The sequence below is a fragment of the Mirounga angustirostris genome, unplaced genomic scaffold, assembly GCF_029215605.1.
Source record: "Mirounga angustirostris isolate CCGP_5_RB_7025 unplaced genomic scaffold, mMirAng1.0.hap1 SCAF_16, whole genome shotgun sequence".
Lineage (NCBI taxonomy): Eukaryota > Metazoa > Chordata > Mammalia > Carnivora > Phocidae > Mirounga > Mirounga angustirostris.
This window is the reverse complement of record NW_026991724.1, coordinates 57,137,724-57,158,081: the sequence shown is the minus strand read 5'-3', so window position 1 is coordinate 57,158,081 and position 20,358 is coordinate 57,137,724. Positions and strand designations below refer to the sequence as shown.

Here is a 20,358-nt window from a genome sequence, read left to right as displayed (position 1 = left end):
GAGCGGCAGAGGAAGAGGGAGAAGCAGGTTCCCACTGAGCAGGGAGCCCGATGCGGGGCTCCATCCCAGGACCCCGGGATCACGACCTGAGCCGAAGGCAGACGCTCAACCAACTAAGCCAGCCAGGCGTCCCTATTTTAAAAAAAATTTTTTTAAAAACTTTTATTTATTTAGAGAGCAAGCAGGGGGAGGGGCAGAGGGAGAGACTCTCAAGTAGATTCCGTGCTGAGCCTGACGCGGGGCTCGATCTCACGACCCTGAGATCATGACCTGAGCCGAAATCAAGAGTCTGATTAACTGACTGAGCCACCCAGGGGCACTGGGAGGGGGCAGGGACCCGCCGAGCCCACTCCTGTTTTTTTAAGTTTTTATTTTAATTCAGGTGTATTTAACACAATGCAATACTAGTTTCAGGTGCACAATATAGCGACTTAGCACTTCCATACGTTACCCGAGCTCATCACGACATGCGCTTTCTCCATCCGCATCACCTGGCTCCCCCTCCCCCACCCACCTCCCCTCTGGTCGCCAGTGGTTTGTTCTCTGTAGTTAAGAGTCTGTTGTGTGGCTTGCCTCTGTCTCGTTTCCCTGTGCTCGTTTCTGTGTCTTAAATCCCACATACGAGGGGAATCATAGGGTGTTTGTCTCTCTCTGACTTATTTCACGCAGCCTAATACCGTCTAGCTCCAACCGGCAGGACCTCGTTCTTTCTGATGGCTGCGCACTATCCCATATGCACCACACCTTTCTCCTCTCGTCGGTCGGTGGACCTGTGGGCCCCTTTGAGTCTGTGCTTCCGTGTCCTTTGACCTCACCCCTGCTTTTCAGTCCCTGCCCCAGCTTCAGGCCACCGTGTAGGAAGGCGTTGAGCCAGGAGAGGCACAGAAGCTGTGATGCGACCTCGGGCAGGGGTGAGTGTCATGGGGGGTGTGCGCCCCGCTCCTCCCACCCGCAGAGGCCCAGCGCTGCCTTCTGCTGCACCCCTGCTTCGTGCCCACGTGGTGGTCATGCTCCGGGCTCCGCCGCCCCGGTCCTGCGCGCTCTGCTCTGTCCGCCGTCAGGAGCCGGGGCTCGCGGAACACGAACGGGGGCAGGGGTGTGAAGCGAGCAGCCCCCAGCACCACGGGAAGGCGCGTGGAGGGAAATCTCCTGCCTCCGTCTGTCTGAAGAACACCTTCCCTTTTATGTTTTACTGAGACGCGTTGACGTGGAACATTGTGAGCTTGGTGCGTGCGGTGGGAACAAGGAGGTCCGGCCTCCTGACAGCTACGAACTTCACAGTCGGGCGTTGTTGGCGGTCATTGCTGAGCTGTGACCATGTTCTGTGTGAGGTCGTTTCTACTCAGTCCCAGAAAAACACGTTCTGGCCGTGGCTTTGCTGAGACACTCTTCACATTCCGTCCAGCTGCCCACCCAAGGCGTGCGCGGGGCGGGGCGCCTGGCGGGCTCGGTGGGGGGAGCCTGCCGCCCTTGACCTCAGGGTGGTGAGTTCAAGCCCCACGTTGGGTGAGGAGCCTACTTAAAAAAAGAAAGAAAGGAAGAAAAGTGTGGATGTTAGGGGTTTATGGTATATTCACAGAGTTGGGCAACCATCACCACCATCAATGTTAGAGCCTTCATCACCCCAAAAAGAGACCCCATGCCTTCCAGCCTCACCTCCCCGACCACTCCTGCCCTCCAGCCCAGGGCAACCAGCAGCATAACTCATCTTTTTTTTTATTTTTTATTTTTAAGATTTTATTTATTTATTTGAGAGAGAGAATGAGATAGAGAGAGAGCATGAGAGGGGGGAGGGTCAGAGGGAGAAGCAGACCCCCCGCCGAGCAGGGAGCCCGATGCGGGACTCGATCCCGGGACTCCAGGATCATGACCTGAGCCGAAGGCAGTCGCTTAACCAACTGAGCCACCCAGGCGCCCCATCATAACTCATCTTTAAACGTGTTCCCGATCACTTGGGGTTCAGGTTGTTGTCAGCATTTCTTAACGATACGTGATTACGCTTCTATCCCATCCCAGTGTGTGGGCTCCCCAACACGAACAAGCGATTCTCCGACCCCAGCTGGGCTCCTACCGTTCAAGTCAGCTCTGGCACCGTCTACCCGTCCCACAGGACTGCCCCCCACCCCCGGCCAATCCAAGTCCTCATTGTCACCTGAGCTTCTGACCCACCGGATATGGATGAGAGGTTCCCACGAGCCCCTCCTTGGGTTTGATTAACATGCTAGAGCAGCTCACAGAACTCGGGAAAGCCTTTCACTTACCACATCGCCGGCCTGGGGCTCAGGAACAGCCAGATGGAAGAGGTGGTCGCGGCCAGGTGCGGGGGCGGGGAAGCACGTGGGGCTCCCATGGCCTCTCCCCGCACCAGCAGGTGCTCGCCGACCTGGCACGCTGATGTTAAGTCCAGACTAGGCTGGGGCCCCGCAAACCTGACCCCCAGCTCAGGGTCACCCCCTCCCATCCCCATTCCACACACAGCTCTGGCCACACGAAAATACTCTCGGGTCCCCTGAGTCGTCCCAGCTCGCCCCCTGGACACCTGCCCTCCTCTGCCGAGCCGCCTTCTCAACGCCATTCTTCACTCACCAAATCCTACTCTAGTATTGAGACTCAGCCCTGGGGTGTCTCCTGCTGGGGGGCAGACACCTCCTCAGCGCTCCCGCCATGCCCAGCGCTACCCTGGTCATGGCCCATTCATCTCACGCTGGGGTCCCCTTCCCTGACCGTCTCCTCGGTGCCGCACCCTTGGCCAGGACCAGAAGACGCTGTTTGCCCACTGAGCTCGTGGCCGGCCTGTGGTCAGGCTGCAGGAACCTGCAGATGTTGGGTAAGTAACTAAGGGGATTGGTTCGAGATGGTGAACAAATATGGATTTAGTTCCTGAAGGAGCCATATGGGGAGAGGTTAGCATGGAGCAGAGGTGCTACCAGCCACAGAACAATAAAACTGGTGAGAAACTCGGGGTAGATGGAAGGGCGTCACAGACTGGTGGTGGAGGGGGACAAGGTTGGTGGCTGGTGGGGGCCAGAAAGGGGATGGCCACGGGAGGCCGTAGAAGGAGTGGCTGAAACACCAGAACTCTGTGGTCTCCTGGTTCTGGAGGCCAGAAGTCCCGGATTGAGGTGTTAGTAGGGTTGGTTCCCTCTGTGTGATTCCACGCGTATCTCATTCTTCAAACGGTGGACTGGGGGCGCCTCGGTGGCTCACTCGGTTGAGCGACGGACTCTTGACTTCGGCTCAGGTCATGATCTCGGGGTCCTGGGATCGAGCCCCACGTCCAGCTCCACGCTCTCTCTCTCCCTCTGTCCCTCCACCCCGCTCGTGCTCTCTCTCTCTCTCAATAAATAATCTTAAAAAAAAAACAAAAAGAAAGAAAGAAAAAAGAGATGGCAGACTTTTAAAAATGGAGGACAGACCCGTGGTTGTCGGGAGATACAGATTGGGGATAGTCAAATCTAAAAGGGGGTAGCTCAAGGTAATTCCTCAATGACGGGGCAGGTCTATATCTTCACTGGGGTGGTGGCTACACAATTCTTTACACAGATTAAAATTGCTTAAAAACAGTGAAACCTGAGAAATGAGGCCTGTAGTCCAGGTAACAGTATTGTGTATCACTGTCGATTTCCTGCTTTTGATGGTGTATTTTATGTGTGTGAGATGTTACCACGGGGGTTAGTGGAAACAAAGCTCACATGGGGCCCTGTGTACTATTTTTTGCAACTTCCTGGGAGTCTCTAATAATTTCAAAATAAAATGTTTAAGAGGGCGCCTGGGTGGCTCAGCCGTTAAGCAACTGCCTTCGGCTCAGGTCGTGATCTTGGAGTCCCGGGATCGAGTCCCGCATCGGGCTCCCTGCTCGGCGGGGAGTCTGCTTCTCCCTCTGACCCTCCCCCCTCATGCTCTGTCTCTCTCATTCTCTCTCTCTCAAATAAATAAATAAAGTCTTTAGGAAAAAAAAAAAGAATTGTGTGCGTAGTGAGAAGACAGGCTTGGGGGCGGACTCTCAGGAACATCCACCTTGTCTTGTGGATGCAGGAAGAGGGGCCCGTGGAGGAGACAGAGACGCAGTGGCCAGGGGCGTGGTGGTGGTGCCGGTCGGGGAGGGGGTGCAGGAAGAAGGGAGGAGTGGTGGGTGGGGCTACATGTTGCTGAGCAGTCGTGCCACGGAAAGACTGAGAGGTGGCCTTTGGAATTGGAAAGAAGGAGGCAAATAAGATCCGGGGACTCTGGGAAAAGATGTCCTTACCACACCAGGCCTTGGTGAAGTGCTTAGAAAAGCAGCAGAGAAAACCAGTCTGCGTGAGAAGTTTGAACATGCATGGGTGTTTGAACACGTTTTGTTGCTGTTTAGGTGTGATAAAGCCAAAGGTTGAGAGATGACCGCCACTGAAAACATAGTTTATTATACTCGCAGATCCCAAGAAAGGGGGACAAAGTATAGCCCTCAGGGCGACATGGGGAAGCACCAGGCTCAGTCGGGAGGTAGGGGAGGTGGGGGAAATGCGGGCAAGACCCTCCATTATGGTTTCTGTGGGAAGGAATGGGCAACACCAGGCCAACAGGCTTAGTGGGAATCATTTCGGTGGGTGTAGGGGCTGCCCCTGGGGGCTGAGGGCAGGTGCGCAGTGGCCCAGAGTGTGAGACCCCCATGGAGGAGGTGGTGTGTGTGTGGGGGGGGGTTTAACCACGGCTCAAGATGTGGGACACACTGGCCTCTAGCCGGTGCCTCAAAACTGGGTCAAGACAGTGTTCATAAAGCTGTCTTACGAGGAGAGGAGCGAGAAGGGGTTGGAGCTGGAGATCCATGAGTCAAAAGCCTTTTCTTCATATAGAAGAGAGATTTTTAGCGTGTTTACCAGCTAAAGGCACAGAGGAGAGGGTAGAGATGCAGACTAGAAGGAGGAACTAATGCTGGAGAGGGTGGAAGGAACTGGAGCTCGGGGGAAGCAGAGTGGCCCTAAATGGGAGAAGAAGCACCTTTTTCCTTTTTATAATAAAAACAACCTTAATTGTGGTCGAATACACATAGCATTGACCATTGTACCCATTTCTAGGTGTCCAGTTCCATGGCATTAAGCACATTCATGCTCTTGTGCAACCATCACCCCCATCTGTCCACAGAACTTTTCATCTCACAGAACTGAAACTCCATCCCCACCAAACACCCTCTCCCCATCCCCCCCATTCCCCGGCCCCTGGTCCACCGTCTACTTTCTGTCTCTATGAATCTGGCTGCTCTAGGAACCTCATCCAAGTGACTCATCAGTATTTGTCCTTCTGTGACTGGCTTATCTCACTCAGCATAATGTTCTCCAGGTTCATCCATGGGGTAGCCTGTGTCTGAATATCCTTCCCTTTTTTTTTTTTTTAAGATTTTATTTATTTATTTGAGAGAAAGCATGAGAGAGCACAAGCAGGGGGAGCAGCAGGCAAGAGGGAGAAGCAGACTCCCCTTGCTGAGCAGGGAGCCCGATGTGGGGCTCAATCCCAGGACCCTGGGATCATAACTGAAGCTGAAGGCAGATGCTTAACCGACTGAGCCACCCAGGCGCCCCCAGAATGTCCTTCCTTTTAAAGGCAGGATAATATTCCATTGCACAGACCACATTTTGTTCATCTGTGTTCCGCCGATGAACACAGTGATGAGGGAGTGAACAGTGGATGAAGGATGCTGGGCGCCGGACTGCTCGCTCCCCCCTTTGCTCTTTGAAAAGTGCTGTTATGGACATGGGTGCACACTTGTCTCTTCGAGACCCCGCTTTCCGCTCAGGAGCCAAAAGGGTAAATCGGACACGCTGTTTTGATCCAACAAGTCCCCTTCCGAGTATTTACGTGCAGGAAATGCGATCGCTATCTCGATAAGGAATGTGCGCCCCCACGTTCGCTGCAGCGTTAGGTGTGATGGCCAAGATTCGGAGACACCGAAGCGGCCACTGATGGGTGAATGCATCAGGAAAATGTGGTGTATATATAATGGAGTATGATGCAGCCTTAAAAGAAAAGAAAAGCTTTGGGGTTAAGCGTTTTCCTACTCAGGGGTTCTCTAGGAAAAGTATATCAAGTAATAGCACAAACTATATAGTACTCAAAATACCTGTATGGTCATATGTGGACTAAAAGAAAGTTCCATCTTTGTTTACAAAAAAAAAAAAGAATATGCAGTCCTTTTATAAATCTGACAAAATGTATATTCATGACTCATAAATAGCTCATAAATATTAAAAATGTAGTTGGTCAAATATTTTTTAAAATATGTATATTTTAGGAGTGCCTGGGTGGATCAGTCGGTTAAGCCGCTGCCTTCGGCTCAGGTCATGATCCCGGGGTCCTGGGATCGAGCCCCGCATCGGGCTCCCTGCTCGGCGGGGAGCCTGCTTCTCCCTCTCCCTCTGCCTGCCTCTCTGCCTACTTGTTCTCTCTCTCTCTGTTAAATAAATGAATAAAATCTTAAAAAAATGTATATTTTATATATAGTGTGTAAAATAGTATGGTAGGCACATTTTTTTTAAAGATTTTTTTTTTAATTTTTATTTATTTGAGACAGAGAGAATGAGAGAGAGAGAGAGAGCACATGAGAGGGGGGAGGGTCAGAGGCAGAAGCAGGCTCCCTGCCGAGCAGGGAGCCCGATGCGGGACTTGATCCAGGGACTCCAGGATCATGACCTGAGCCAAAGGCAGTCGCTCAACCAACTGAGCCACCCAGGCGCCCCAATAGGTCTTCTGGTTTTGTTTTGTTTTGTTTTGTTTTAAGATTTTATTTATTTATTTGAGAGAGAGAATGAGAGAGAGAGAGCATGAGAGGGGGGAGGGTCAGAGGAAGAAGCAGACTCCCTGCCGAGCAGGGAGCCCGATGCAGGACTCGATCCCGGGACTCCAGGATCATGACCTGAGCCGAAGGCAGTCGCCCAACCAACTGAGCCACCCAGGCGCCCCGGTAGGCATATTTTCTGAAATACTGAAGATTAATCGAAAATGACATTAAATATAAACTATAAAAAAAAAAGGAAATCCTGACACTGGGGACACGGTGTGCAGATCTTGAGGACATGATACTAAGTGAGATAAGTGAGAAAGAGAAATACTGCATGACATCACTTGTATTTGAAGTTTAAAAAAAAACTGAGTTATTAGAAACCGAGACCAGAGGCAAAGGGAGGAGGGCTGGTGAATTGGGTGAAGGGGATCAGAAGGTGTAAGCTTCCAGTTACAAGATGAATAGGTCCTGGGGATGCTAAGAAACACTTAACAACCGGGGAGGGGGGAGCGGGGGGAGGCTTTTCTCTCATCCCAAGAGCACAGGACTGGAGGAGGTTAAATTCTGCCCCTTTCCCACAGCTTCTCAGAGGACATCCTGGTGGAAGACTTTGTTGACCATGTCAGGAAAAATGAGAAGGACAGCAATTGTGGCTTTGGGGAGGAGTACCAGGTGCACGGGGAGCGAGGGGGTGGAGCTGAGCCCCACGTGCCCACCCCGACCTACCCCCCCCCCCCCCCCCCGCACCTTTTGGGATTAAACTAAAGCTGGGCCACCTGTTTTGTTTGCTTATGCAAACAAGGGATTCTTTTTTTGGCCTCTGCAAAATCTTACCCTATGACCGGTCTTCGGTCTTCGGGTCAGTGCTGAAGAAACACCGTGGTTTTCCCCTGATGCCTCTTCTCTCTCCTACCTCTCCAGCCCCCACTGTGCCCCAAACCCTCCCGAGTGCCCTGCGGGGATGGGGTACACATGCTTTATTTTTGTGGGTGCTACAGAATTCTGGGGCGTGGGGGTGAGTGGGGTGGTGCTGAACGGGGGTACCCTCGGGGGAAGGTAGAGAAATTCCAATGCCTGTGCACCTCCCCTTCTGCCTCTGCCCCCAGCAATTGGCTCTGGAGAGTCCCAGTTGGTCTCAAACGGTGGCCTCAGCTCCGGAAAACCGCCAAGAACCGTTACAGGAACGTGCTGCCCTGTGAGTCTTATTAAGCCTCTGCTGACCTCATCCCCAGCCATGACTTTGTCAACACCCCATCCCGGGTCCCCGTCCCCCGTCCCCTAGGAGACACAAAGCTCCTGCCCCCGAGAGGTGGGCACCGCTGGCCCCTCCTGGAGCTCCCAGTGCCTGCCTGCCCTCCGCGTGGCTTCTGTTCCTGGGTCTCCCCCCCACCCCCCGCTTCACTGATGCTGGCCTCCTCCCCCAGGTGACTGATCTCGTGTGCCCCTGAAGCCCCTCCAGGAGGAGCCAGACTCAGACTACATCAATGCCAGCTTCATGCCTGTAAGGTTGTGGCTGGGAGCCAGGAGGGTGCTGAGTGACGCTGAGGTGGGAAGGACTGCAATCTGTTTCCCTCCGCCAGGGTCTTGAGAACCCCCAGGAGTTCATTGCAGCCCAGGGCCCCCTGCCCCAGACGGTGGGTGATTTCTGGCGCCTGGTGTGGGAGCAGCAGAGCGGCACCCTGGTCATGCTGACCAACTGTGTGGAATCCCGCCAGGTGAGAGCCCTGCAGGGGTCTCGGTGTTGACCCCTGAGCTCCAACCCACAACCAGGCCCAGGACACGGATCCCACTGTCCACCCTGACCCAGACCTCGCTGATTCCCTCCCATACAACCCCAGCCTCCTCCAGTCACCCCAGCCCATCCCTTGGTCCATATAACCCAATGACCTGGGGAAGGAGGGGTCCCCCTGGCTGGGATGAATGTAACCTGGCTGCCCCGGGGTCTTGCCTCCTTACTAGGCGCTGAATGCAAGCGCCACAGTGTAGACGGGCACCGGGACAGGTTGTCTGGGGCCTCCCGTTCTCTGACCTCCCAGTTTGCCCCCAGGTGAAGTGTGAGCATTACTGGCCTCTCGACGCCAAGCCCTGCACACATGGGCACCTACAAGTGACGCTGGAGGGTGAGGAGGTGCTGGAGGACTGGACAGTCCGAGACCTGAAGCTCCAGCACGTGAGTCCGCGGTACTCGGCCGGCCCCATCCCCCGGGTTCCGTGCCTCCGAACCCGTCCCGAGGCTGAGCCTTCTGTCACTCTCCCAGGGGACCACAGCATGCCCAGGGATGCCCCCCGCCACTCAGAAACCAGCCCCCCCGGGGGTCCTGAGCTCTCCCTCCCCAACCCACCCTCCCTCTAGATGCAAGAGCAGAAAACACTACCAGTGTGTCAGTTCCATTACGTGACCTGGCCAGACCACGGCGTCCCCCACTCCCCAGACCCCATGCTGGTCTTCTGGAAGATGCTGCGGCATGGGCTGGACAAGACCACGGTGGGAGGCCCCCCATTTTGCACTGCAGGTGAGGACCCCCTCACAGTGAGGGCACCGCCCCCGTGGGACTCAGGAACCTGGGTTAGTGGGTCCTTGGGCATCTCTGCAGGAGATGGAAGAGAGGGGGAGTGGATGGAGGACGTGGAGGCAGAAGGCAAAGGGGCAGCGAGGCAGAGGGACATGAGGATGGGGTGACAAGACGGGAAAGGTCAAGGAGGGGAATGCAGTGGTAGAGAGAAGGGAGGGAGGGGTGAAGGGCAGGAGGGACAAGCAGCCAGAGGTTTTGAGAAGCATTTGAAACACCTCAGCGCGTGCCCCGGACCTCACCCCATCCACCATTCTCCTGATATTGATCCTGACACCTCTGTAGGTGAGGTTCTGGGCCGGGGGTGGGGGTGGGGGCGAGAATCAAGGAGCCTGCTCCAGAGGGGCAGACAGCCTCTGAAATGGAGCTCAGGCTGCAGGGACAGCCTCGGTCTCCCTGGTCTGCAGGGCAGCCTCAGGACCAAAGAGGTTTCCTCCCTGCTGCAGAGCTGGGGAAACCCAGTCAGAAAGCTGAAGTCTTGGGTTCAAGGCTGCTAGCAAGTGGCCGAACTGACACCCGTGGTGGCACCCTTAAGCTCTCTGCTGAAGTGTGTCCTAACACCTGCCCTGTCCCCAGATAGCGCCCCCTGGAGTTGTCCCCAGCGAGGGGTCATCCCTCCCCTGCAAGCACAGAAGGGACTCTTGCAGAGTGGTTAGGAGGATTAACTTGAACTGTAAAAAGGAATGAAGTACTGATTCATTCGAGGATGTGGAAGAACTTTGAAAACATGATGCTGAGTGAACGAAGCCAGACTCGAAAGGTCCCGCATGGTTTGATCCCATTTGCAAGAGATGTCCAGGATAGGAAAATCCACGGAGCCAGAAAACAGCTCGATGGCCACCAGGGGCTGGGGACAGGGGGACAGGGGAAGGGACTGCTTAATGGGCACAGGGTCTTCTGGGGAGATAGAACTGTCTGGGAACTAATTAAACCTGGTGGGCACACAGCATTGTGAATGTCCTAAATGCCACTGAATTGTTTTCTTTAAAATGGTCAGTTTGATGTGTAAACATTATTTTTTGGAACAATCAGCTTGGGAGTTCCTTTTCTCAAGTGTGAACTCCAGCTCTGTGGTTCACTCTCCAAGCGACCCAGGACACACAAGTGACCTCATGTCACTCAGCCTCCTTTTCCCCGTCTCTAAAATGGGTGGGCTAGCAGCTCCAACTTCTCAAGGCCGGGGAAAGAGTAAAGGGCATGTCAGGCACTTGAGGCAGGGCCTGGCAGACAGGAGGAAGCCCAGGTATAGTCACACGCAGTGGTTCTTCACTCCGTTAAATAACCCCCACTTAACACTGTATCCCCCAGAATTGTTCTTGCTGAGCAGTACCCCGATCCTGGGTGTTCCAAACACAGATCCCTCCTATCAGCCAAGACTCCCCCTTCCTGTGGCCTGACCCTTTCTTGTTCCTGTCTAGTGCTGGCGTGGGCCACACGGGCACCCTCATTGCCTCGGATGTCCTGCTGAGGCAGCTGGAACGGGATGGATGTGTAGGGCCCTTCAGCTATGTGCAGAAGATGAGGGAAAGCCGGCCTCTGATGGTGCACACTGAGGTGATGGGGCTCCTGAGGGCACAGGGTGGGGGGCTCTGGAAGAGGGGGGAAGCAGGCCAAGGCTCACCCCCTACCCCGTGCCCCTCCCCAGGCCCAGTATGTGTTCCTGCACCAGTGCATCCTGAGATTTCTCCAGCAGTCAGGCCGAGCCCCAACAGACAACGGGGCTGTGTATGAGAACCTGCTGTATGAGAATGTCTGAGCCCCAGAAGGGCTGAGACCCCAGCCCAGCTAGACTCGAACTCTGGATCCCCACTTCAGCTCAGACTCCTGGAGCCCTGGGACAGCAGAAGGCTGGGGTCCCAGACTCTGGGGTCTTGCAGGGGCCTGGCAGCCTAAACTGTTTCCCTGGAAGAGAGAGGGCAGGTGGGAGCAGGTATCCTGGACTCCTGGTTCCTCCAAGGAGGGAAGGATGGGAGCTAGGATTTCTCATTCTTTGAGGGAGGAGGAGGCTGGGGGCTCAGGCTGCAGGGTCTTAAAGAAGCTAGATCCCGAGGAAGGAAGAAATTAGAGTCTGGAATTCTAACTACCCCAGGAGTGAGGGCAGCAGGATCCATGCCATGTTTTACTCCGGAAACCAAATCAGCCTCCTAGGATCTGAGATTTCCCTGCACCCCACTGCTTGTACAGATCTTTTTCTTCTATCCCATAATTTATTAAATCACTATTCTCCCCAGAGAGGCTTGCTATAGTGGATTTCTGGGTCTGGGGTGGGAATGGGGCTGGATTCCTGATTTTCAGGTACTGAGGTTAATGTCCTGGGAGAGAAGCTAGAAGGACCCACAATTCGGTACCCGAAAAAAATGTGTTTGGATGGTTGAGTCTCTCAGAGAGGGTTAGAGGTCCATACTTGTGTGCAGGGTCTGGGCAGTGTGGACGCCGTTTGCTGAAGCTAGGAGCATAAGGGCTTGCTTCCCGGGCCTGGTGCCGGGGGGAACCTAGAGGGTGGGGTGAGGTCTGGGGCGGCTTCACTGGAGACTTTCAGGCTGAGTCTTGTGTCTGGATAGCTGACTGCTTGGGTCTCCGGAGAGAGGCTCCGGGGTCCTCAGACTGGGTATCCTGGCGAGGGCGGGGGTGGAGAAAGGGGGCCTGGATGCCAGACAGCTGGACTAGAAAACAGAAAATCCTCGGGGACCAGGATAAATATCCGTGGACACCCTAGTGGTTCCTGGCCGGGGGCGGGACGAGGGGCGGGATGGGACTCTCCCTGTACCCGGGACCTAACACGCACGCGCGCGCGCACACACGCACTCACCAGCCGGCTCCGCTCTGCCGCGCCCCCGCCCCACCGAGCGCGGCGATCAGCACCCAGGACAGCGCCACCCGCCCGCGTGCGGGGGCGGGGTCCGGGCGGGGCCGGCGCCTGGGTGTCTCCTGCGAGGGTCCCGTCCAGCGGCCGAGCAGGTAGGAGCCTCTGGGAGGCCCTCCCTAAGCCCGCTCCTCATCCCCATCCCTAGAGAGCCGTGGTGTGTGTGTGGGGGGCGGCGAGGAGGGGCACTGGGGAGGGACCGACCGAGGGAGTGGGAGGACTGGAGCCTGAAATGGGGAGATTGGGATTTAGAGAAAGGTCTGGAGACAAAAAGCAGAGGGGAGGGAGGAGCAAGCAGGGGGCGAGAGTGGGAGACCCTTGGAGTGACAGAACAGACCACAGGCGGAGGACAAGGGAGACACAGACAGGGGCGCGGCGAGAGGCGGGTGGGGGAATGGATAGAAATAGGGAGTGGAGAGAGGTGTGGAGGCCGAGGCGGTCACGAAGACAGGTGTAAAGACAGAGCTCGGGATGCGCGGGAGAGACAGCAGGCCGGGAAGGATGTGCGCCCCCACAGACCCCCTCCCATCCCCCCCCCCCCCGGCAGTGGCAGCAGGGAGCCCTCGGCCCGAGCGGGGGAGGGCGGGGAGCCCGAGTCTCTGCCCGCAGGGCCAGATGTGCAGGGAGGAGCCAGCCGAGGGCGCGTAGACCGACGGGCGAGGCCGCCCTCTCCCCACGCTCGCTCTGCGCGGGATCGGGGGCTGGGGTCCTGACCCGGCGAGGTGCGAGCCTGCCGCGCGGGGACTCTGCCTGTACGTCAGCCCCGCCCGTTGTCTTGGCAACAGCCCGTTGCCAGGGCAACCATCGTTGCTCCCGCCCTGCCCGAACCAGCCACCCGTTGCTCGGGGCAACCCAGGGCTCCGGTTCTCACGCCCGCCTTTGCCCACTTCCGGTTCAGGCCCGCGAGGACGGGCACGGAAGGGGTAGAAGTTGGCGGGATTCCTGCGGGGCCTTGGAGGGCGGGGGCGTCCCTGTGGGATGGAACTAGGTCCTGGAACCCACCCCTGGCGCCCGCCCTCCGTCGCGGGGAGGCTGACACTACAACCCCCAGCATGCCTCGCGGCTGCTGGCTGATTCCTATGCGGCCGGCCGCCCAGGGTGCCGATGGGAATTGGAGTTCTTGGTTGTTCGGCGGCTTCACAGAAAGCACCGGGTGGGCGTGGGGGGCTAGGGCTCTTGGGTGCCTCCGCAGAAAGGACCGTAAGACCTCGCCGGCATGTTCTCGGAGCCCCCAACCCCAGGGCCTCCAGCGCCCGACACGCCTCCTGACTCGAGTCGCATCGGCCACGGCCCTGGTGAGCGAGCCTCGGGGGCCAGAGCGAAGGGAAAGCCCGGCTGGGATTCTCAGGGGCGGGATTCGAAGGGGTGTACTCGGCCGGCGGGCAGGCAAATCCGGGTGGCATTGCAGTGGGAATCCTGGGCTTGACTCTTAAGTGAAATGGACAAGAAAATCGAGAACCAGGTCAAAGAGTGTGGAATGGAATGGGATCTTGGACTGTCCACCTCTGACTTCTTTTAAAGATAGGGAAACTGAGGCCGGGGGGGGGGCATGGCTTCCAAACGCGTCAGGGGTTGAGCAGAAATTAGAATGGGGGTGGCAGGGGAGATGGAATTAACAGGTGAGAGAATCTGGACGTTGTCAGCCTAGAATAGGGCACCGGATCGCTTTATAGGTGAGAGCAGTTGGAAGGAAAACACGGCAATAAAACGGAATGGAAAAGGCCGGAGGGAAAACAAGGCCAGGATTCCAGCTTCCACGTGTAATTCGGACTGGATCAGCCGGCTTGCTTCCTAGGGCCTCAATGAGTGTTGTCTCCATGCCCTCTGCAGTACCCCCCTGGGCCCTGGCCGCAATCGTTCTGGTCTCAGGCCTCCTCGTCTTCGGCTGTTGTTTCTGCGTCTACCGGAAGCGCTGTCGGAGGCGGTTGGGCAAGAAGAGCCAGGCCCAAGCCCAGGTCCACCTTCAGGAAGTGAAGGAGCTAGGCCGGAGTTACATAGACAAGGTGTGGCCTGGCCCAGCCCCTCAGCCCTGCCCCGACCCGCACCCTTGGCCCAGCAGCCTCAGTCCCTGCTCTCTTCCCTCCTATGCTCACCTTACTGGTTCATTTCCCACCTGGACCCTAGGGATCTCGAGACGGGCCAGATCTAGTCCCTGTTCGCGAGAACCAGTCTGGTGGGGAAGTCAGACACTCACAAGACACGGTGGTATGTGCCACGTTAGGGGCAGTACAGAGCATATGGGGGGTGCAGAGACACCACCTGTAGCCTGGGCAGTCCAAGGATGCGTCCGAGGGAGGTATCTTCCGTGTTGAGACCCAAAGAACATACAGATTCACCCAGAACGGAGAGAAGGACATTGTAGCTCGAGGGAAGAGCATGTGCTAGGGCCTGGAATCCAGACTCTGAGACATTTCACAATAGCTGGAGCACAAATGGCAAATATCCTGCACTCTAGAGTGGGCATCTGAAGAGCTCAGTAGTACGCATGTCACAAGGGCAATTGAGAACCACAGAAGATTCATGCGCAGCATGGGTGTTGGAATGAATCCTCTGGAACCCATGTGGAGGATGGATTTGGGGCAAGGAGGCCAGGGAGGAGGCTGGCGTAGCAGCCCCAAGAGAATGAAAGAAACGTGAGTTAGAAGAGGCCACTGGAGTGGAAAATGAAAGCTTACAGGTGTCAGGGTCTGAGTGCATAGTGGAATGGTGCTCACCTGGAAGCCAGGAAGTCCTAGGTTTCCAACGCAGAGGAACCATTCCCCAGCTCTGTGACCTGGGGAAATTCACTATCCTTCTCTGAGACTCAAGTGTGTGGTCTGTAACCAGCATTTCCCCTCCTCCCTTGTCAACAAATCGCTGTTGTAATGATCGCCCATCAGGCAGGACCTTTAGGGTCCTGGTATCCAGCCTCCATCCCTATTCCTCAAGCCAGCGACGTCCAAAGACCACCTGCATCAGACTCACCTCAGGTTCTCGTGGAAACACAAATTCTGGGCCTTGTACCAGACCTAACGAATCAGAATCTCTGAAGTGAAGGCATTTCACCACATTTCTCAGGGGAATTCTGATTCACGTTGAATTTTGAAAATTGGTGGCTTAGGTTAAGGAGAACTCTTGTTCTAGCTTAGAATGGCAAATACAGGGTAAAGATACTATTCCTCCTCCATGTTGTTCTGTGGCGAGATCACCAGTCAACACGTCAATTTGGACAACAACCCCAGTACATCCATTTGCATGTGAAATAAAAACTTCTGCATCCTTCTGGTAGGCAACAAGGTGCTATCAGCTCCCGTTTTTCTAGTCTAGGCATGACACACACACTGCATGTGTGTCTGTTCTCCCCCATAGCAGACATCATTAGTCAAACTTCGACTACTGCACCTGTGTTACTATGACTAGTCCTGCCTGTGGCAGACATCACTAGTCAAACTCCGACTCTGTTTAGCCTGCAAGTGCTCAGGGGTAGCCTGAGGGACCGGTGACTCTCCCTTGGCTTCTGGGCCTGGAGGATACCACTGTCAGGGGGAAAGTTCACCCGCCCTTGCTCCTGGCTCCCTAAGGTGCAGCCGGAGGTGGAGGAGTTGGAGCCAGCACCATCTGGGCCAGGGTCACAGGTGGCCGAGAAGCATGAGCTTGGACGACTGCAGTACTCACTCGATTATGATTTCCAGAGTGGCCAGGTGGGTGGAGGAGGGGGGTGGTGTGGAGGGGAGGGTCCGAGGGTTCTAGCCCCTTTCTAGAGGCTCCAAAAAGGAAGCTAAGACTAGAGTCCCTTCATCACCTTTCAGCTGCTGGTGGGCATCCTGCAAGCTGAGGGATTGGCAGCCTTGGACCTGGGGGGCTCCTCCGACCCCTACGTGCGGGTCTACCTGCTGCCGGACAAGCGGAGGCGGCATGAGACCAAGGTGCATCGGCAGACACTGAACCCACACTTTGGGGAGAACTTTGCCTTCAAGGTGAGCTCCTGGCCTCGATGCCCCAGGCTTGGCAACCTGCCCCAGTCCCTGGAACACTGGGGAGCGACTCCTTCAGCTTTTTCTGGAGGCAACCACAGCTCAGGTAGCAGCTACCAGCTCTGGGGACTATCACACTGGACCCTAGATTGTCGCTGTCGGGCACTGCTGACCCCTGGGCTGTTGCTTTGTTCCATTTGGGTTCCAGAAACTTCCGCACAGCTGTTCCCTTGAACCCTTGCTGCCCAACTCGCCGCCTTCTACCAGGATGTGCTGTGCCCCACTTCCTGTCTCTCTGACTTCCTACTCTCCACCTTGTGCTCTCTTCTCTGCGGCCCCCTCATCTAGGTCCCGTACGTGGAGCTGGGGGGCAGGGTACTGGTCATGGCAGTATACGACTTCGATCGCTTCTCCCGCAACGATGCCATTGGGGAGGTGCGGGTCCCCATGAGCTCCGTGGACTTGGGGCGGCCAGTGCTGGCCTGGCGCGAGCTGCAGGCTGCTCCGCGGGAGGAGGTGAGCACTCGTGGCCACGCCCCTACGGCTGGGCCCGCCCACTGCGAGCCCGGGCCAATCAGATCACAGGCCTCTTGGACCCTCGGGGCTCCAGCCGTTCCACCTGCTTCAGAGTGCTAGTCCCAGGGGCTCTCCTGGTAGGTCCACATCTCGACTCCTCCTTGGATTGTACCACTGTGGTCCTCACTGGACCATTCCATTCTCAGGCGGGGGTGGGGGAGAAGGGTTCAAGAGGGCATGGATGTGAAACAGGGGCTCTGGCGAGGGGTCCCTCTCTGTCTTTTAGCAGGAAAAACTAGGTGACATCTGCTTCTCCCTCCGCTATGTCCCTACGGCCGGGAAGCTCACTGTCATCGTCCTGGAGGCTAAGAACCTGAAGAAGATGGACGTAGGAGGGCTCTCAGGTGTGTGGGAAGCAAGGAAATGGTGTGGGGGGGGGCAAGGGGGAGGCTCTGTAGCCAAGGTTCTGGCAGTTTCTGGGTCCCGAGAGTCCCTTGGTGGAGAGGGAGGCCCAGCCTGCCATGGGGGATATAGATTTGCTTTGGGCAGAGAGAGAGACTTGAGGGGTGCACAGAGTGTCTCTGTGCTGTTCCAAAGGAGCTTCTCATGCACCCTCCTCAACATGATCCCCTGCACTCGGCAGTCGGGGGCTGTAAGACTCCTTTTTCCGCCCAGATCCGTATGTCAAGGTCCACCTGCTGCAGGGCGGCAAAAAGGTGCGTAAGAAGAAAACGACCATCAAGAAGAATACACTGAACCCCTATTACAATGAGGCCTTCAGTTTCGAGGTGCCCTGTGACCAGGTGCAGGTGAGCTCAGACCTACCTAAAGCCCCTGTCAGAGCAGCCCTTCCCCCAGAGTCCCAGGCCCTTAAAAGCCCCCGTTGCTAGGGGAAGGGAGACTCCTTAGCGACCTTTAGAAGCCAGGTCCTGGGGGCCTGGGGTTGTGTTTCCAAAGTCAGTTTCCTCTTAGGAGGACCAGGGTGCCCCTCCCCCAAGTAAGACCAGGATGCCCCGCCCCCAAGCGGGACCAGGGCGCCCCGCCCCCAAGCAAGACCAGGGCTCCGCCCCCCCTCAGGAATTATGGGTACTAAGGAAAAGATTTCCCCACAACTCTTCAGGAGCGGGGCCGCACCTCCACCCATTTCAGAGTCCTGAAGGTTTGTCCCCCTTAGGAGGCTGTTCCCTAAGGAGGCTCCTAACAACCCCTACAAACCCTTACCACGTCCTGATTGTTTATCTCCTTTGAAATCTGATCGCAGAGACAGAAAGACTCCAGAACATCCCTCTAACAGAGGTTCTCCCCTCTCTCGCCTTCCACCCCCTTTACCGTTGGAGTCCCCCTGAGAGGCCTTAGCTCAGGGTGCTAACAAGTCCCGCTAGACCTCTGGTTGCTAGGGAGAGGGTCTCCTTGGCAACGATACCCGAGCCCCTCCCCGCCACGCCTCCTTCACGAGCTCTTTTGTCTCTTCCCCTGTTCTTCCTGTCTCCAGAAGGTCCAGGTGGAGCTGACGGTGCTGGACTATGACAAGCTGGGCAAGAACGAGGCCATCGGGAGGGTGGCCGTAGGGGCTGCGGCCGGGGGAGCTGGCCTGCGGCACTGGGCAGACATGCTGGCCAACCCCCGGCGGCCCATTGCCCAGTGGCACTCGCTGCGGCCGCCTGACCGAGTGAGGCCGCTGCCTGCACCCTGATCCCCACTTCAAGCCCCTTGCCAAGCCTGGACTCGGCCCCTGACCTCAGACTCCTGGCCAGAGCCACACCCAGGCCTACCTTTAAGCCTACTCTGACCACTAACCACCCCCACCCCACCCCAAACTGACCCATTCCTGCCTTGCCACCCCCCATTATACCAATCATGGTGACTTGCCAACTCTCCCACCAAGCACACACCCAGAAGCCCCAGGGACCCCTGGGGGAGAGGAGCAATCTGGACTCCCCCAACCCCAGCCTCCCACTCTCTGCTTTGACAATCAGTGACCCAGCCTTCTACCCTCTTCACTCCCAGTGCCCCTCTTCCTGCACAGGATCACCCCCTCCTGTCCCTAGTCAGATTCCTGCACCGCTCCTGGGACCAAATAAATACTCAGCAACTTTGGTGGCCCGGACTTGCGCTTACTGATGGGGTGGGCAGGGCAGGGGCCAGGGGCCCAAGAGGGTGGGATCACCCAAGGGCAAGGATAGGGCTGCTCATCCTGGAAACACACTGAGGGAAACTGGCCCACCCACCCACCACCCATGTATTCATTTATTTGTTCATGCACCCCTCCAAGCCTGGGTTTCTTCATCTGAAAAAATTGTGGTCATAACAATACCTCCTGTATGTTTGCTATGAAGAGTCTGTGAGAATCACGTACTTGCTCACGAATTTATTCTGCTCCCGCACCCATGACTTCCATAGATTTTCATACCCATATTTCCCTCCCTTACCTTCTTTCTTCCATCATTGATCCATTCTATTTTCCCTGAGGTCTTCAGGGTGGCAGTTTCTGTCGGATGCTGGAACCCTAAGTTGATGCAGATCCAAACTTTACCCCCAGGCGACTTACTCTCATCACGGAAACAAAGTAGATATGTAGAGTCTGGGAATGAGATTCCCAGAAACTGGGAGAAAGGACAGAGTTATGCAGGGGAAAACTAATGGTTCTACCTCTTCCTTCCTTCAACAAATGCTGCCTCCTTATCCCTGTCTAGGAAAGACAATCATTTCATTGGCTCCTCCCTCCTCTCATCCCAGACAGGATTTCAGGTGGTAGACAAAGGTCCATGAAATTTGGCAAGAGAGCTCTCTGACCAGGAGGTTAAGAGGAAAATGAGGCAACAGGTTCCCCCATGTACTAAAGAAAGGGCAGAGTATTAACCTGCACTGAGCTTCCTGGTAGCCAATGGGAAAAGGGAAATCTGATCAGTTACACAGGTTGTAATGTCTATGCGATTTAACAAATTTCTTCAAAGTGATGTGGTAATTTCTCATGTGTGAGTGAGTGAGGGGACGTCTTTATGAAAATAGCCTGAGGTATTACTATTATTACTATTACTGCTACTCCTGCTAACAATAATCCTCACAACCACCCCATGAAATAGACATGGTTATTCCCAGTTGACAAATGAGGAAACTGCTTCAGAGAAGTAACATGACCTGCCTAGGATCATACAGCCAGGAAATCTGTCTTTAAATCCTGGGATCAAATCTGTTCTGAGTTAGATGATGACATTGGGGTCCCTAGTTCCGTGTCAACAAGAAAGCCAACAAATGAGAAGAATAAAATCATTACAAATGGTGGTCCGTACTGGGCAGTAAGCTAATGAGAGCTGAGATCAGGGCAGTCAAGGACAACTTACCTAAAGAGGTAATGTTTGAGCTGTGCTTTGAAGGACAAGATGGAACGAGGCTGGCAAAGATGAAGGGGAAATACACTGGAATATTATTCAGTCATAAAAAGGAATGTTTACACTGATTCATGCTACGCATGATGAACCTTGAAAGCAAGATTATAAGTGAAAGAAGCCAGACGGACAAGGCCACATATTGTATGATTCCATCTGTATGAAATATCCAGAATAGGCAATCTATAGAGGGGAAAAAAAGTAGATTTGTGGTTTGCAAGACTAGGGAGAAGGAGAAATGGGGAGAGACTGATTAATGAGTACAGGACTTCCTTATGGAATGATGAGAAAGTTCTGGAACTAGACAGTGGTGATG

General features: G+C 55.5%; 2 protein-coding genes across 5 annotated transcripts; both read left to right on the top strand.

Annotated features, from left to right (window-relative positions):
* The first annotated feature begins 50 nt into the window (after positions 1-50).
* PTPRH (protein tyrosine phosphatase receptor type H) lies at positions 51-9,107 on the top strand. The gene is made up of 6 exons (XM_064581553.1): positions 51-2,827; positions 7,336-7,426; positions 7,861-7,949; positions 8,179-8,255; positions 8,335-8,469; positions 8,802-9,107. The coding sequence occupies exons 4-6, from the start codon at positions 8,250-8,252 to the stop codon at positions 9,105-9,107; spliced, it is 447 nt and encodes a 148-aa protein (XP_064437623.1). The 5' UTR covers positions 51-2,827; positions 7,336-7,426; positions 7,861-7,949; positions 8,179-8,249.
* Positions 8,809-18,863, top strand: SYT5 (synaptotagmin 5). 4 transcript variants are annotated; one of them, XM_064580553.1, is made up of 8 exons: positions 8,809-8,924; positions 9,108-9,267; positions 15,748-15,867; positions 15,976-16,143; positions 16,489-16,656; positions 16,943-17,060; positions 17,332-17,465; positions 18,149-18,782. In XM_064580553.1, the coding sequence occupies exons 2-8, from the start codon at positions 9,220-9,222 to the stop codon at positions 18,347-18,349; spliced, it is 957 nt and encodes a 318-aa protein (XP_064436623.1). In that variant the 5' UTR covers positions 8,809-8,924; positions 9,108-9,219; the 3' UTR covers positions 18,350-18,782. The 4 variants fall into 4 exon arrangements, with proteins under 4 accessions (XP_064436623.1, XP_064436624.1, XP_045748210.1 ...); XM_045892254.3 differs by lacking the exons at positions 8,809-8,924; positions 9,108-9,267 and adding exons at positions 13,272-13,482; positions 14,018-14,190 and having other exon boundaries at positions 18,149-18,859; XM_064580554.1 differs by lacking the exons at positions 8,809-8,924; positions 9,108-9,267 and adding an exon at positions 11,995-13,482 and having other exon boundaries at positions 18,149-18,863.
* Positions 18,864-20,358: the final 1,495 nt, after the last annotated feature.